We start from the raw sequence: 17,625 nt of genomic DNA on the forward strand, positions 1-17,625 counted from the left end.
ACCGGCCCACGAGCTGCCCCTGAACTGAGCTGCCCATTCGGCAAGTCCCCATGCTGCGCTAAACCGGCACAGCGCAGCATGGGGACTTGCTTCCGCAGTGCTGGAAATCACACCTGCGCTTGCGTAGACACCGAAAACCACGTCTGTGCAAACGTAGATGCCAGAAATTGCAGGCCTGCATGCGATCCGGCCCATGGAGAGATCTCCGCTGGAGTGAACCGGCCCAGGCAAGGTAAACCTTGCCAACCCCTAGAGAGGCACATGGCTAGCTGCTGGGGGAGGGGGAAGATGCTGCAGCCTTGATCCAATTCAGGATCGCTTCCAAAATTTCATTTGCTGGCCTGAATAAAGGTATTGTCTGACTTGCTCTCCGTAACACATGCTACTACCAAAATGCTGATAAAACTATTGCCAAAATGCTCAGCATGTAGTTTGGCAATCAGCCAAAGTCAGGCTTGTAAACCAAGAACTGATGTGTGCTGCATGTGGCTTTTTATGTAATGGAAAATAAGTCAGCCAGTAATAAGACACAGGATCCCTACATTTCAAAACTTCTGTGTGAAAGCTGGGATTTTAAGGGTCTTTTTCTTCCTTTAACCATGATCGGAATATATCTTTAAACAGGCAAGTAGCATTTTCTAAAGGATTTGGGGAAGGAACTTTTGCACAGCTTCCTGTTGTCCCTTTTATCTTCTTCAGGAGCAGAAAGGATATAGGGGTGTGCAACATTAGCTCCAATGATTGACATACAGTATGACGTCTACAGCAACCGGGCAAAAATACAGGGAGAGTGGCTTGTTATCCTTGCTTGGTAAAATGAGAACTCAACCCTAAGCCCACCCCTGAGGCTCAGGGAACCTCAGCTAGATAAAACAAACCCCGGTCTGGATTGGAACCTGGTCATAGCTCTGACACATGGAACAACACAGCAACTTGATGGAACTATAAACATACTTTTTTTTTTTTAATTTCCACCATGTAATTTGAGTGCAGAAAGTGGGTTTCCTGGGCAAAGAATCTGGTGTTTGCAGCAGTTTGATAGTGCAGGGTTTGAATACGCAATGAAGAGAGTTTCAGGAAGTTTCATTTTTCTGTTTTAACATGGAACTCTGACATTTCTCTGTTTGTGCCCCATGGAAAGCTTTGAGCACATATTGAATCTGCTTTGGAACACATGTACTAGCTCTATAAAATCTGAAACCATCCTTGTGCTGCAGATGTAAGCATAAGGAAATGTGTGGGGTTCCCAAGGTTTTAAGTCCATTGAGGAGTGTCTTGACCCAGCAGCAAGGTAAAGATGTGTCTCAAAACCCCAACCACAATTTGCAAGTGCTCAACGTTCCACCCAGCTCCTGCATGTGCTTTGAAAACATCAAAAGCAACACAAATACCAACTGAAGAACAGAATCAAATTAAAGCCTCATTGTCTCCATCTGGCATGCAGAAAGGTGCCAACTGGATTGCAGATACAGAGTGAGGTTCTCCCACATCTGAAAGTGAGCTGAATTCCACGAAGTAGAAGTTGGTTTTGTGAGAGGGGTTCAAACTCAGGAGAGATGAGGACTCGGGACAAAGGGGTTTGAGTACACTTTAAGTTCCTAGGAGCTGTCATCCCCCTTACTGTGATGATTTTAGTAGTTTTCAGGCTTTGGTCTACTGTAGGCTGTTGTCTGCAGTAAACATGCACAGTAATATATTCACCTTTCCCCTGAGCTACTAGGATAGTGCTCTGCTCAAATAATTTGCTCTTTTTATGTAGGCAGAAATGGCTCAGGACATTTGGGTAGCAGAAAATCTAAATGTGTGATGTCATGGATAGAATGATCTGAACTTCACTTGGGTTCAGATCCCTCCTCAGTCATGAAGATCACTGGGTGACTTGGGGTCTTTACAGGATTGTTGCTGCCCTTTAAGCGTACCCTAATATCTTCTGCAAGGAGCATGTCAGCTTGCCTTGGCAGGTCATGGGCTGGGGAACCTGTAGCCTTCCAGATGTTGTTGAACTCCAAGTCCCATCAGCTCCAACCAGAATGGCCAATGAGCAAGGATGATGTGACTTATAGTCCAGTAACATCTGAAGGGGCACAGATTCCCTACCTGTGGTATAGGCAATATTTGAAGGAAGTCCGTGGAGAGGAGCAAGACTGCCTTCCTATTTGCATTTTCACATGGAAATGTAGATGCACCAACACCTCCCTTCTATACAGTGAAACATAAAGATGTGCTCTCACCAACCCCGTGTTAATCGTATAATTCTGGACATGAGTTAAGTTCACTTTGAAGTGCAAAAAAATAAAGCCTCAACCCTCTTCTTTCATTATGATATATCTCAACTGCTCTATCTTTCCCCAAACAAAATGAGACACAGTCCATGGATTATCAGAAAAAAGGCATTATATTTGGGCTTACATCGTATTTCAAACTGATTTTGGTTTCAAGCAATCAAATCTGAAAGTCTATTTTATGACATAAATGACCCAGACAACCGTAATTAAAGAAATGGGAAAACAAATCTCTATCACACCTAATATAGAAACCAAGGCTTGCACTCTTCCACAGGAACGCTCCAGGGAATGTTAGTTTCAGCTGCTTCAGTTTGTTTCTTTTCCTTCCCCCTTGGGGTTATTACTAACAAAAGCTCCACTGTTTGTTTAAAGCAAAGCAACAGTCTTTTCTGTTTTGTTTTTGCAGTCTTACAGCAGCAAGTTTCGTATCACTAGTAGGAAACACACATGCATGTACTGCAGTCAGACACACATACACACTCACAGACGTTATACAGTAGCCTGTTGCCGCTATCAAAAGAGAGAAACACAGACACTCTATCCTTTTAAGTGGTCACCATTAGGATCATGCTAAACTTGTGGACTAAAAAAGAAAGAAAGAAAAAAGAAAAATACTGCACAGGTCTTCCACATTGAAGCTGCAAGTTATCCTTTTGCAGTGGATGGAGTTCTTGCCTCCATTTGTTCAACAAGCATCGCTGAAACCTGAAGGCACGCTGGCCAAAAAGACAGCCCTGTTGTGTGTGTTTGGTTTTGTTTGGTTTTGTCATTTTAACTAGCGTGCTGGCCTAAAGTTGCAAAGTCCCTGTTCTGTTGCATTGTAGCACACCTATTGAATGAGATTTAGAGACCACAGTACTGGAAAAAGGCAGGTCCTCTGCCAGGAGTCTCAACTCATAGTCATCAACTAAAGGAATACATTTGCCTTTCTTTTCCCCCCAAATAAAAATAAAATTAAAGTCACCATCCACAACCCGTTTTTTGCATAAACTGCTATGTTTCAGGCTAGCAGTTTGCTTTTTTCTGGAAGAAACTGGTCCTTTATAGTCACCAGCTTCAAGAGGGGGGGGGGGGAATTCCTACAGGTTGCTCTAACCAACAATGCACCAGAGAGTACAGCACTGTATCAATTCAGGAAAAAAACCCCAAAGCCCACCCACATCTCTCTGGGGTTTCATTTTAACCCCTCAATGGCACTGACTAGGCAAACCGCCAGCGCCATCAAATGCCACTGGCTTCTGGGAAGACGCCTGGGAAAGAGGAGGGAGAGGGAAGAGATACATGAGCACTCCTTGTTCTCACAGGGTCAAGTCTTTCTGATAATAAAATAAAGCAGGTATTGAAAACCCCTAAGAAAACAACCAACCAAGTAAACCGTCACCAAAATCAGCAATAGGAAAAGTTTTTCTCTCGTTTGTTATATGTATAAAAATGATCTCACTCTTAATCCTAAACCCTAACCAGATGGAGGCAATTAAAGGGGGGGCAGCAGGCAGGGAAGGCCCAGAAGCTTCTGCCCCTTCCTCCATACCTATTATTTAGGGGTTATTCCCAAAGTTACATCTGAAGAAAAAGCTGAACCAACTTGTTTTTGGCTGAAGTCATGTTTATCCTTTTGTAGAATATCCCTTCTCGCTTTGCTTATTTTAGCTGGGGGAGGTATTGGCATGAGAGTTTGGCGAGTCCTGTTCGTTTATGGTGTTCAGGAGCACACAAACAGGCTGCCGGGGGAGGTGGTGGTGGCTGTGCTCTTGATGCTGCTCATCCGGGGCATTGAAAAGCCCTTCTTCCTCATCTCCATGGGGAGGGTGGCCACTGCAGCTATCGCAGAAGTCCATGGGCCCATCATCAATGAACCCATCCAACTCCTTGAGATCACCATCATGGTGGCCCTGGTTGCAGATGCAGATTTCAATGCCCGAGTCCCCGGTGAACCTTCGGTGTCTGCCCGGCGTCTTGTCTTTAGCATCGGAGAAGGCGTTGTTGTGGTCTAAGCTTTCCGAGTTGTAATCCTTAAGCAGTTCCTCCTTGCACTCTGACTCCTTGTCGGAACAGGGCGCGTGGTTGGCCGTCTCTTCCAACTCTGCCCCACTGCTGGAGTTCCTTCGCTCGCCACTTGTTGCTTTGGTGGTTGATCGCTCAGCTAGCAGGGTGGACGATTCGGGGTTCCCGGTGCTGGAGGAGGCAGTGCTGTCCGTGTTTCCATTATTGCTTCCTGCTCCTGACAGAGAGCCTGTCTGGGCTGGCTGTAGGTTTCTTGTATCTGGTGCTGCACTGCTGCCGCCAGGTGGAACGCATTGCTGATGTAAGGCACTATATGGTGGGGGAGGGGTCGGAGGTCGGTTCACCACTTCCTCATAGGGAGGTAGTAAATAATTTGGCAAAAATCCTAAATGGGGAGGCAGGGAGGACAAGTTAACCTCTAGATTACCTAAATGGTTCCAACTTTATAAATGTTGTCAGAAAACACAATTGAAAGTAATTTAACAACACTTTGGACTTAACTTCAACAAATTATGTTAATAATAATAAAAATTCCATCCTGATTTGGCTAGGAAGCAGTCAATTTTCCATATGTTACAGCTGGAAGAAACTAAGGCAAAGCAGTGTGTAGCATTCAGAGAGACCTATGAAATTAAGGAATGTTACATCCCAGAGTCAACTGGGAGCTGATTTAAATTGTCTTCCCCCTGATTTTGTACAAAAGGAGAGAGAGAGAGAGAGAGAGAGAGAGAGAGAGAGAGAGAGATGGTTCTCTCTCCTCTATGTAGCATTTTCTCAGGTGTCCTACTTCTTTTTTCCCATTGCCTTCTACTGGGTGGCTAATGTTTTTGTTTTTGTTTTGTTTTTTGTTTTAAAGTAATAAAGTATTAATTAAAATTGACATGGGCAAAATGAAGTAGCATCACTCATCATTACATTTATTCTTGACAAGAGACCTTGGGTGTGATGCCCCTCTGCCACACCACCATATTAGCTATTCTGTGGTGCCTCTTTCTTAGAGACACTCGTGTTATGTCAGCTGCAGAGGAAAAGGTGTGGGAAGTTTTTTTAAAAAAATCTCAGCCTTGTCACTGCTGCTGCCACTGCGCACATTAAAACGTGAAGAAATCTGTCAATCCACTTCCTCCTTTTATGACAATCTAACCAACCACTAGAGCTGGAAAACAAGTCTGACTAAAGCACTGCTGTACAATGTTCAGAGGGAAACGAATTCAAATCTCTCTCTCTGCGACCCAGAAATTTATCCACAAGATTTAGATTGTGCCCACACTAGTCACAGAATTATCTGTGATTGTGCTTCAAGCTAGCGTAGCCAAGGTGACAAGAAGGACCGTGTGAAGTCTCCCAACATACTGCAGTATACTACATGGTCCTCTTCAGCCACCAGCAGACATCTCTGCACCCATCCCCACCATCTTTGCTGTGAATCTCTGTTGCGTCCATGACCCCCACCCAATATGCCAACATCTTGCTCTTTGCTCTTTGAAAGGCAGCTTGCTCCTTGCATGCAGTACATACGGAAATAAAATGGCAGGGTGGAGTAGTTATGAGCTTCACGATAGGCAATCAGGTTAATCTCATGCTGCCGTTGTTGTGCCTGAAGTCTGTGTTTGGCGCGCCGATGATGGCAGACACAGCAGCAACTCAGTATGATGATGATCGTCCATACTAGCCAGAACCCTATGGAAAAACCAGGGGCGGGGGGGAGAGAGAGAGAGAAGAGGAATTTTACTAAGAGTGTTTCTTCTTCAAGAGAAAGAGGTTTCAAAACTATGAAGCCACTGAGGTGGCCTTTTGAAACAAGTGTGCACCTACTGCCAATCTTGGCACAGGTCACCGTAACAGGATATGAGAGGCACTTTTCAGAGACATAGACTCAGGAGATCTCACCCTAATCTCCCATATATGCTTCAGAAGTTAGGAACCTCAGGCCCACAGGTCAAATGTGGCCCTTGGGACCCTTCATAGGCCATGTCCCTCACTAGCTGTACTTCACACCATCCTTGTTTTCGTTTCTTCTCTTTGGAAAAAAAAATAGTTCTAGGTTAGAAAGAGGGGGGGCATAAGAGGTTTATAAAGGGATACATGGTGTGGAAAAAGTGTGCAGGTATATGTTTTTCTCCCTCTTGCATAACCGCAGAACTTGGGTCATCCAATAAAATTGACTGACAGATTCACTTCTTCACACAATGCATACTTAATTTACAGAACTCACTCCCACAAGATACAGTGATGATCACTCTACTATGCAAGTAAAACAATGATAACATTAAAAGGCAGCAAATAAATGTTGAAGTTTTGAGTGCAAAGCCAGAAATGTGTGAAATGGCAACAGCAGTTTGGTGAGAGAAAGCAATGTTGAATCCCAACTACCCTTGCAAGTGCCGTTTTATTTTGCCTTTGTCTCCCGGCCTGTTGCAGATCTCAGATTAGCAGCTGAACTACTCTGCTGCAGATAAGAACATAAAAAAGAAACCCATGGCACCTTACAAACCAATTCCCACATGTACTGTGCCCCACACGTTCCCTGTGATGACTGGCATATTTTGAATAAGTCTGTGTCTGAGGAAATGTGCCCGATTTGCTTAATATATGTAGCAATTAACTGATTTATCTTTAAGGTGCTATAAGGACCTTTGTCTGTTAGACTGCTGCATAGTTCTACATCTGACTGGTCCTGTGAACCAAAGCACTTGAACCCCAGCAGACACAAGGAGGTACCATTATGAGACCTGAGTCAGTCATTGCCAAACCACCTAAATGCAGGTGTGAGTTCTGTGTTGCGCAGTTGCTTTGCACTGACAACTTGATAACCTAGAAGCTACCACACTCTCAACAGGAAAGCTGCAACCGTATGCTTAAGTAGACAGACGAATCCCCATTTATGCAGGGGTTAAATTCTGGCCCCCTGCACATAGGTGAAATGTGCACAAATGGGGAGCACCCCGCTGCACCTCCAGGTCATGAGCAGACCTTCCCCAGAGACCAAAGAGGATGTCCTCTTTTGAGCTCTAGGGCAAATCTCCTTGCAAGCTACAGGCACAGTGGGGTTTTCTGGCTAACAGCTGATATGCGGGAAAGCGCAGCAGCAGTAGCTGCAACTCTGGTGAAGAGAGGACATCCCCTTTGGGCTCCAGGGAGGGTCTCCTCGCAAGCTGGAGGCTCTTCAGGTCTCTCTCCCACCCCCACCCCACCTCTGGGTTTCCAGGGCTGCGCGTATGCACTGTCACGTGTGAATTGAACATGCGTAAATGAAGGGATGCCTGTTTAGTTCTGATGAAGAACACCACCCCTGTTTTCTTACAAATTCTCAGGCTGGCATCCAACTTTGTAAGAAGAGTGGGAATATGGGGATGGGAAGCATAATCAAATACAAGAGAGAGGGGAAGTCAAGCTTCAAAGTCATACTGAAAAAAATATGTGGGACTTTAATAATAAAAAGGTAAGTAGACCTTACATTCCTAATTAAAATGATTTTTTTTTTTTTTTGCCCCAAGGAAACATGTAAGGCCATTTTATTAAAGTTCTACATGTTTTTTTCAGTACCAGATGCTTCTGTCTCTCTCTTTCCTTTCATTTAGTTTGCAGGACTATTTCAGATAGTACACAGCAACAAATACACATTTGCCACTGAGTTTATACTCATCAGGACACTGTTGACCTAGCTGCTTTGTGTCTGCACCTATATAATATATACAGTTGAAAATACATGTATCAATGTGTGCATATAACACATTTTACAGGTACAGGAGCTGCTTTCATATCCCAGATTTAGCCTGCCAAAAGCTACTGAATTTTTTTTCAGGCTTAACAGAGTGTACAAGTCCATTAAAAAAGAACTGTTTTATTTGTTTACTGGGATAATGTAACCAATGTGTCTTTTTGACCATGGTGGAATCTACACACATATTAAAAAACACTGTGAAAATGCTTTTTAAAAAAACATTTTGAAAAATACATTGTATTTGCCATAGCTCACTGTTGCCATATAGTGTCACATTTGTATATTGCACTTTACAACATATCTAAAACATTTTATTTGCAGCTGTATAGCGGAGTCCACAATTTAAGTAGATCAAGATAGGGATACCCTCAGCCTATGCTTATTTGCAACTCATTTCTTTTTCCAACTTGGAGACTGAATAATTCAACGTCCTGCTAAAACAAGTGTTTCATCAGCGCAAGCATTTCTGCTTGCACAACAAAATGACCTTCTCTCTCCTCCACCTGTGTGCTGTTTGGGGGCAGGGCTAAGGGGAGATGGGGAAGCCCTATTGAGCTAGCAGGAGCCCTTCTGCTGGCTCCCACTAGTGAAACTACATTGTTGAATATGGCCCTGAGCTCAGTGTTGTAAAATGTAACACATGAAGACTGCTTAATTTTAACATCTGCTTTGATAGCAAGATATAAAAAGTATTTAAAGGGTGGCACAAATCTCAGAATAGTGGCTGCATGCTTGTCTCTCTAAGACCCCTGACCATTTCTTCCCATCTGCTCCAACTGTTTTCTTCCCTCGTATATTGGAAGCATTCTCAGCTTTTACCAACGCAGGACTGAAATCTGTTTTAAAGGTCAGAGGCACCTTCCTTTGAAGCAGCCTTTCTGAACCAACTGCCGTCCAGGTGTTTTGGACTGACAATTTTTATTAGCTCCTGCCAGTACAGCCATGGCAGCTGGGAGCAGGTGGATTGCAGTCCAAAAGATACCTGGTGGATGGCTGACTTACAAAATGAATAGCCCCGCCCAGAGATGTAAAGAGTCCAAACATTTTGGAGGCATGAAGAGGAACCATCAATCTTCTAAACAATATAATACAAAAAGCAAACATTTATATTTTATGGAAACTGAAATATATGCAATACTCTTTTACCAAACCTAAACATATTACATAGCACCCAAGAGGTACTGTTGGGTATATTTATGAAATTTACACATGCTTTCGTTTTATTAGAATATTTAAAATATAACTGATTTTAGAGATAGCTCTGCAAGCTGCTGTACTTAAGATGCTATGTAGCAAAATGCTATGCATATTTATTTGGATGTAAGTCTCACTGTGTTCAGTGGGACACAGTAATCCCATGTAAGTGTGCACAGAATTGCAGCCGAAGTATATTTTCGTTGGGAAGAAAATTCCTTTTCTTTGCTACAATGCTGATGGATTCCATTTTCAAGTTTTACTATATCAACTTATAAACAGCACCATGCAGAAACAAAATAAATATTTTTTATAAAAACATTCAGAAAATAAACATGCCTATATGTTGCAGGGATGGGAAGCTTGAAAGATTCCAGATGTTGTTAGACTCCAACTTGCATCAGCTCCAGCCAACACAGCCAGTGGAGAGGGATGATGGGAGTTGTAGTCCCACAATGTTTGAAGACTACATCCCTGGTATATTGGAACTGAGAAGCAATAATTTGCTACTCTCTTTTTTAAAAGACATATTGATGTTACATTTTAAAATAGGTACTGTTTCACCTCATTGCAAGGGTCACAGTAACTGAAGATAGTCAAATTTACTCACCCTTTTTTAATTGATTTATATCCTGGTCTACCTACCTAAATAAGATATCTATTGAAAAAACAGCATAACTCAAAGTTTATTTATCTAATCAGACCTGCTTCATTAACTTGAGAAACTATAATTGATCATTTGCACAAACTGAAACAAGCCTCTCAACTCTTTCCACACGGTATATTGTTTCACCTTTGTGTGCATGCACTTTCAAACATTGGTTTCATTCACAATACGGAAGAGAGGAATCTGAGCTAATGTTGTAAAAAAAACTTTGCTATGATGCAGGAGAAATTTGGAAACTCCCAGACCACAGCCCTACACTAAATACCTGAATATGTTCCTTCCAGTAGCACCTTAAAGACCAACTAAGTTAGCTCTTGGTATGAGCTTTCGTGTGCATGCACACTTCTTCAGATTTTTTTTTAAATTTTTTAATTTTTTAATTTATTTTTTTTTAATTTTTTTTTACTATGGCAGACCAACACGGCTACCTATCTGTAACTGGAACTACCTGAATATGTTGTGTATTCTTTAACAATTGAATTTACTTTTATTAATTAACATACAACAATGCCAAATGGGCTTCTAAGTGCTTTACAATATATAAATACCAATTATACAACATCATTAAAATACATCGTCATTAAAGTGTGCAATAACTTTTCCTAAGAACGCTGCCTGTTTGCCATGCTATAATCATGTGTGCCGCTTATGTCCTGCTTACTTTATACTGGTCTACTTCGAGAATTGGCAGCATAGGTTCATTTCTTCAATGCTATAATCATGGCTACCATGGAATCTCAGATCTAAGAAATGTGCAGCATTCTGAACTGACTGTATAACAAAACGGTCACATTTCTAGTCTGCCCTTAGTTAACAGTTGGTGTATAAATGTCTCTAATAAAGATTAATACAGTATCCTAACATGGATGTTTCTAAACTAAAAGACACCTGATGAATATTGTCCAGTCAGCAAGATTTCCTATTTGTTGAATTGCTAAATCTAGGGGGTGGGGGGATTAATATCTCCAAGTTCCTGAGAATGGTTGGACGTAGATATTGCACAGTGCTAACAGTAGGGTCTCTGGAGAATACAGCAGTCAGCTGGCAGTGAGGCAATGAGAAAATGCTTAGCTTATCAAGAGGAAAACACCTCAAGGACCTGTGTTGCCAAGAAACCTTGCAAATTAAAAAGCATCAAAATCCCTGAAGACAATATACAAGAGAGGTAGCTGGACTACAATTTCTATCATCCCTGCCCATCAATTTCCAATCTTAGGGTGTTTCCAAACAGTGGGATGCTGGTTTGTTTGTTTTTTTGTAAACGTTCCCACCTGCTAATCTCTGTACTGAAACCTGCTAGTTCAAACATCATAGAATTGTAGAGTTGGAAGGGATCCAAGTGGGCCATCTAGTCCACCCTCCTGAAAGCAGGAATCTCAACTAGATAATCTAGCAGGGTTAGTGCCAGTTGCAAGCCCAAATCAGCAAGAGTAGCACAAAACCCCTATACCAGTTGATAGCACTTTTTTCCACTACTTTCCTTCTCAATTCCATGTTAAGGCAACAGTGCAAAGCCCATAGGTTTGGGGGGTGGGGGTGGACAGACGGACGAGTGTTAAAGGCCATCTGAACTTATGGCAGAAACAGAAAGCTGCCATTGCTCTAGTCATCTCTGGACACGGAGTAGCATTAGGCCTTAGCAACACCATATAACTTTGTCCTGGAAGATACTAAAATGGTTTCCACTCTTTTGGACTGCAAGTACAAACAAAGCGCTGCCTTGGGTTGGAGTTTACTTCCTTGGCAAACACAGAAAATATTGTCAGCTTTAGGAACCAGTAAGCCAGGGCTATGTATCTGATCTCAACAAAACAACAACAACCAAATTATGGAAAAATAATTCATCTGATATGCTTAGATAATAGAAATTTAGCACTTCTTTGTATTACATTTATTTTGCACAGCTTGCTCTGCTTCCAAGATGAAGGATTCCAGTGAGTTCAGAATTCATTATTTTTTTTAGAAAGGCTAGAAGGAGGGCAAGGTGGGAACATGGAGGGAGGCTGTGTGAGGAGAGCAATGGAGCAGCAATTTGGAGGCAGGCAGGGGCTCAAGCCATGTCTCAAATCCCCACCTAGTTTTTTGTGATTTCTTCCAATACTGTCAATGACAATTTTTCAGCCTTTACTGTAATACAATACCTCCTTTCTTGAGGAGACATGGGGAAGGTCTATGATGCTCAAAACTGCATGTGTAACTGTCCTATAGATCCTTGGGGATACAACAACCAGAAGGATATATTTCTGTTTCCCCAGTGGCAGGAATCCAAGCAAAGATCTCACAAAGGAAAGTGCCTTTTACTCTTGCAAAACGGGAAAACATGTTTTCCCCTTTAGCGCTCAAGAGCAGGAACAGAATAGTCTGCCCTAGAGTTCACAGTAAACTTGGGTAGATGCCACTGCTTTATTGGCAGGAAACCTCATTGCAGCTAAGCCAAAACATGTAGCAAATCATTTCTCCGCCTGCCTTAGAAGCATGCTAGGTGATGGCCTTGGCTTCAGGCTATCTGGCCCAAAAGAAGGTGAAATGGGACATTTTTGAGAATTAGTGTAGAGCAAGTGTGGAGCGGCTGCTAGGAGCCTGTGCTTGGAACTGAGCTGCGAAAGGTCCTGGTTTAAATCTCCCCTCGGCAATTATCTGCTGAACTGCAGGCAGCCTTCTTAAGCTAAGCAACTGAGGTAGAAATGTACGCAGCTAATTATGGCCTTAGGGCATGGGTGGAGAACTGGATCTGACTGTTGGACAGGAGTATTATCTCCTCGACCTTTCACAGGCCAAGTTTGACAGGTGGGTGGAGTATGCCACCTGTCAGTCACCAGAAATGACCATGACATCAGGTAGCTTCGTTGCTTACAAGGGTCTTGCAGAACCCCTTCTGAAGCACTATCTTAGGCAGCGCTTTGATAGATCCACAGAAGCCCTTGACAATCAGCTGTCAGTTTTCAGAAGTCTCATGAGCCAAATGGGGATGCCCAACAGGCCTAAGTACCCCACCCCTGCCTTATGCAAACCACTCCCAGCCCACTTTCAAACATGGGGGAAATAATGCTGGCCTACCTCTTACAATGTTGTCGCAAAGATGGCTAAGATTATCTATCATGAAGAGCTTTGAATACTCTGAAACACTTAATAAATGCTAAATATTATCAGTGTTCTTGGTGGAGGAAGGGCTGTATATAGTTTCCTCTCAAAGAGCATGCCAATACTTCAGCTCTGATGTACCTCAGTTTCTCAAGTGTTACCAGGAACAGGAGCCCACATTGGAGACTGTATGAGAAAGGTGGACACTTTATTAAACAGTTTTCCTGGGAGCGTCAATACCATCTTCTGCTAAGCTCATGCCCTCCAGATATTTTGCAAGCTGTGCTGACTGGCATTGACAAGAGTTGTACTCCAAAACACCTGAAGGGTAGCAGTCTGGCAAAGGCTGGTCAACACTGGTATTTATGTTGTGCAATGGTTGGGAAAACCAACAGCAGCATTTCAATACTGTTCCTTTTTTCTCTAATAACACTGCTGGCTTGAACACAGAATCCTCAGCAGTAAACACTTAAACCTCACAGCTAGGGAAAATACCGGACTCCTTGAATCCCTGCTTGAAACTTTATCTAGATTCAGCAAGGGTTAATGTGATGAACTAAATCATTTTCCACAGAATTCTGTGACAGTGAAAGATTCTGCAAATAATTAACTGTGCATGCTGGGGATGAGGTATCCTAAATCAGCAACTCCCAACTGATTTAATAATGGGAATCAACAAAAGACATGTTTTCTTGGGTTGGTACGTATCTCCCAGGGTTATGGCTTTTAACTGAATAAGGTGTGCTCTCATTGGAAAGGTAAAAGGGAAAGGGAAAGGACCTCTGGATGGTTAAGTCCAGTCAAAGGCGACTATGGGGTGCGGTGCTCATCTTGCTTCAGGCTGAGGGAGCCGGCATTTGTCCACAGACAGGTTTCTGGGTCATTTGGCCAGCATGATTAAACTGCTTCTGGCACAACAGGACACCATGACGAGTGCAAGAGCGCAAAGAAACACCATTTACCTTCCCACCACAGCGGTACCTATTTATCTACTCGCACTGGTGTGCTTTTGAACTACTATGTTGGCAGAAGCTGGAACAGACAAACAGGATCTCACCCTGTCATGTGGATTTGAACCACCAACCTTCCAATCGACAAACCCAAGAGGCTGAGTGGTTTAAACCACAGCTACCTTCGCATTGGAGTAAGCAGTCCAATGCTGTACATTGACCATGTTCCTAGATAATGGAAAAAAACATGGTTTAGCATTAAGATTGTGAATCTCAATGAACCTTGGGATCAAGATGCACCTTCTCCTCCAGCATGGCTGCAAGAATATGCTTCGCTTTTAGATTAACTACAGTTTAGCACTGGATGGTAAATTTGTTCTTGTAAAAGGGGTGGGGGTTACTGGTTTGTTTCATTCTTGTTCTTGTTTTTATTATGTATTCTGTGTTTTTATATTGTATTTTTATGCTGTGAACCACCCTGAGATCTACAGATTTAATAAATAATAATTTAATAAATTTAATAAATAATAATAATTCCAAACGCTCAGATATAAAGATGAAGGTATTCTTGTGAACTCTCATTGATACTCAGACTGTGTAGAATCTTTGAGTCACATTTAATGCTTTAATTTCTGAATCTTTGTTTTGTGAATGCATAGAAAGGACATTAACTGTATTTTTTCTTTTTTTTGTATTCTGTTAAATTTTAAATTACATTAAAACATCTTTGCCCCCCAAAAAGGTGGTTAATGTCAGCTATAGTTTATTTAAACAAGCCAGGTTCCTAAACTACTGCTCTAAGTTAGATTGTTTCAATATACCATTGTTAAGATTAACTATAGTTGGTTCAGATTCAGATATCACAACAAGATGTGTTTAATCTAAAACAGAAGCAAAATCTTTGAATTCTTCCTTGTAGCCATGCTGGGTAGGAACGGTGGTATGAGTTCTACATGAGCTGGTTTAGCATTATGTTTAAACAAGGACAGTGACTTGTCAATTAGCAGGGACTAGTTTTAAACAACGGCCACCATCAGGAGTCTTCTAGGTATACTGGACACTCAAAAAGAAAAAGAAAAAGAAAAAAGGGAAAGAGAAAGGGGAAAAAGCATCCGCTATGAGGAAGTTATGTGTCTGACCCAGCCAGAATTCTGGATTTCCCTTGCTGATCTGGGCATAAAGCCTTTTCCAAGAAAGCATAAAACCAAGAAATCTGGGCAGCCTATTTTATGAAGCTAGAATGCAACCTTTAATCCCTGTGGACAGACTTATTACATAAATAAGCTGAATAAATATCAAGAGAACGTGTGAAGGTCAGAGCAAGAGAAAAATAAATTATAAAACAAAGAAACATTTAAGCTGGCTAGTTTCTTCTCTGGCTAGTTTCTGTTGGAACTTCCAAACAAGGTTATAAAAAGTCCAAAAAGCTACTTGCTTAAGTGAACTGGAAACTGCCTTCCCTTTCCCACTTACCTCCAAAAGGAGGAAGTAACCTGTAAGGAGGACAAGAGAAGCACAGATTTTTGTTTTCTTTTAGATAAATACACCCCAAAGTAGGCACAACCTTTTCTCCTCAAGTTAAATGCTCAAACTGCTTTAATATTAGACAAGTGCCATCTCTGATGTGTTTTCAGCACCACCAGTAGACCTTCCTCTTTCTACAAGCCTTTTAAAGTTGAGATTTTCCCCAGTCTACATCTGTACTAGAATTGTTTTTATGATGTTTTGTTGTTTTATCACTTGCCATTGTGCTCCTTTGTGAGGAAGGGCAGGGTGTAAATTACTAAACAAATAATCAATCAATCAATGATGGTTAGCAGGGGAAGAATTTCTATGTATGAACACAGTGGAGAGGGGAATCAGTGAGGCAGGTAGCCCAGTGAGTTAGGAAGGATGCAGGTCTAGGGCAAGAGTGGGCCAACTGGTACTTTTCAAACTGATTTTCAACATGCCCCAGATTTGACAGAATGAATATTTCTACAGCAGATTATCACAAAATGCAAAACAGCAGAAGGCAAAACAGAACCACCTTCCCACTTGGATGACTTTTCCTGCATGGTACTGAACAATATAGTTTTACCAGGTGTGCATCTTTTTGTAACTGCTATAAATTTAGTTAGGAAGGGAAGTCACATGGAATTTCGCTCAAACATGAACAAGGAATAGATTCCCCTGCACCCCAGTGTTTTCCATTTCAGAATAAACTATTCAAAAACATACGCCATACCAAGACATCAAGTTCAGAAAAAGACACAAGACAAGAAAATCAGATACAAAGATTGGGCTGGAGCCAACTAATGAGCCCTGCTACTTAGTGGAAGCCAGTGCAAGCACAAGAGGGCTTTTTGCCCACTGTCCCCCATGTGCCCTGCTCATAGAAAGAAAAATGGTTTATTTTATTAATTTTTAGTTCTCAATACAAAGTGTTCAATAGTTTTAGCAATAGATTTTGGCAACAAGATACTTCAATGCCCGCTTCATCTTAAAACAAAATTGAACTTGGATCTAGCTAGCACCATCTAGCTTTAAACCCAATCCACCTGCTTGACATATCATGTATTTTACTCTTCGCTCCACTCCATAACAAACACCACGGATTCGGTTTCCCATCAGCTTTGCTCTTCAAAAGGGGAAAACTCTGTTGACTGTAACCACTCCCAACAGCTAAAACATGGGATCATGTTTCATGAAGCACGTCAGGTGAAGAGAGATTCTTTGTTTCAACCCATGACTCCTTCCCACAAGTTAAAGTGGTAAATAAAGTTAAAATGAACAGCAAGACCTATGAAAAGGAAGGGAGCTTTCAGTGCTAGGGTACTGAGAATGGCGACAAGAATTGTTCACCTTCTAAAATCCACTTTGGTGCTTAATCCTGTGCTCAATGTGCTAAAACACTTTGCATACATTTTCAGGAAGACAAAACACACTTCCTTTCAGCTGATTAAGCTGGATGCTTGCCCCAGCCTTTCCCAACCTGGTGCACCCCCCCCCCCCGAAACTTTGGATTACAACTCCCATCAGCCCCAGTCAAAGGCAAACCCACGTTGTAAATAATTTAAAACAGGAGTTTCCAAAGAACGAATGATGGAGGCTAAATGTCAATCTTGCAGAACTGTAAATAGCTGGCACATGTCATTCTTGCCATGGTCACCTGATTATCAAGCAGCAATACTGGCTCAAGGAATACACCTAAACCATGAACCCCATGTGTTGAGGGAGCACAACTTCATCCAGAAAAGGTTGTACATCTACTCCAGCTTGATAGGCCCACCAGCCATGAACATCTCTGACTTGAACTTCATTTTACTGGCCCTCACCCACTACTGGCTCCAGACACCTGTTCAAGAACTCTGCTGCCTCACCCGAATCCAAGAAGAAAGTGGGCATCCTGTTGACATCAGCTAAACCTTGCACAACCTCTCCCAGTAATTTCATGCAGATATTAAATAACTTGTGAGACAAAATAGAAACTTGAGGCACCAGACAGGGTCATTCCCCTGGGATGGGAAATCACACACCCCTAAACCTGACAGGTGGTCAGAAAGGTACACTGGATGACTGGAGAATTAGCAAGGACACACACACACACTCCCCCTGTGCGTCTCTAGCAAAGGTCATGGCAAGGGCAGTCTGGCTGAAGTGAGTCAACATAATCATTTTCAGTTTCAGTCTGGGGAGGGACACCTATCACCCGCTAACACCTTGTCTCTGGATAAAGCC

General features: G+C 42.2%; 1 protein-coding gene and 1 long non-coding RNA gene across 5 annotated transcripts in view; one reads left to right on the plus strand and one right to left on the minus strand.

The window, feature by feature from the left end:
- Positions 1-153: 153 nt before the first annotated feature.
- On the plus strand, positions 154-10,817 carry LOC307216868. The gene is made up of 2 exons (XR_013839353.1): positions 154-1,219; positions 7,572-10,817. It is a non-coding gene; the product is annotated as an uncharacterized lncRNA (long non-coding RNA).
- WBP1L (WW domain binding protein 1 like) overlaps positions 2,377-17,625 on the minus strand; it is a 49,379-nt gene continuing 34,130 nt past the window's right edge. For all 4 annotated transcript variants that reach the window (XM_079977490.1, XM_079977487.1, XM_079977488.1 and 1 more), the window contains exons 3-4: positions 5,808-5,969; positions 2,377-4,674 (exon numbers count right to left, since the gene is read on the minus strand). In XM_079977490.1, coding sequence (XP_079833616.1) covers positions 3,932-4,674; positions 5,808-5,969 — 905 coding nt within the window. In that variant the 3' untranslated portion in view covers positions 2,377-3,931. The remainder of the gene's footprint in view (positions 4,675-5,807; positions 5,970-17,625) is intronic.

This window comes from Podarcis cretensis (assembly GCF_951804945.1).
Source record: "Podarcis cretensis genome assembly, chromosome: 5".
NCBI classification, from domain to species: domain Eukaryota; kingdom Metazoa; phylum Chordata; class Lepidosauria; order Squamata; family Lacertidae; genus Podarcis; species Podarcis cretensis.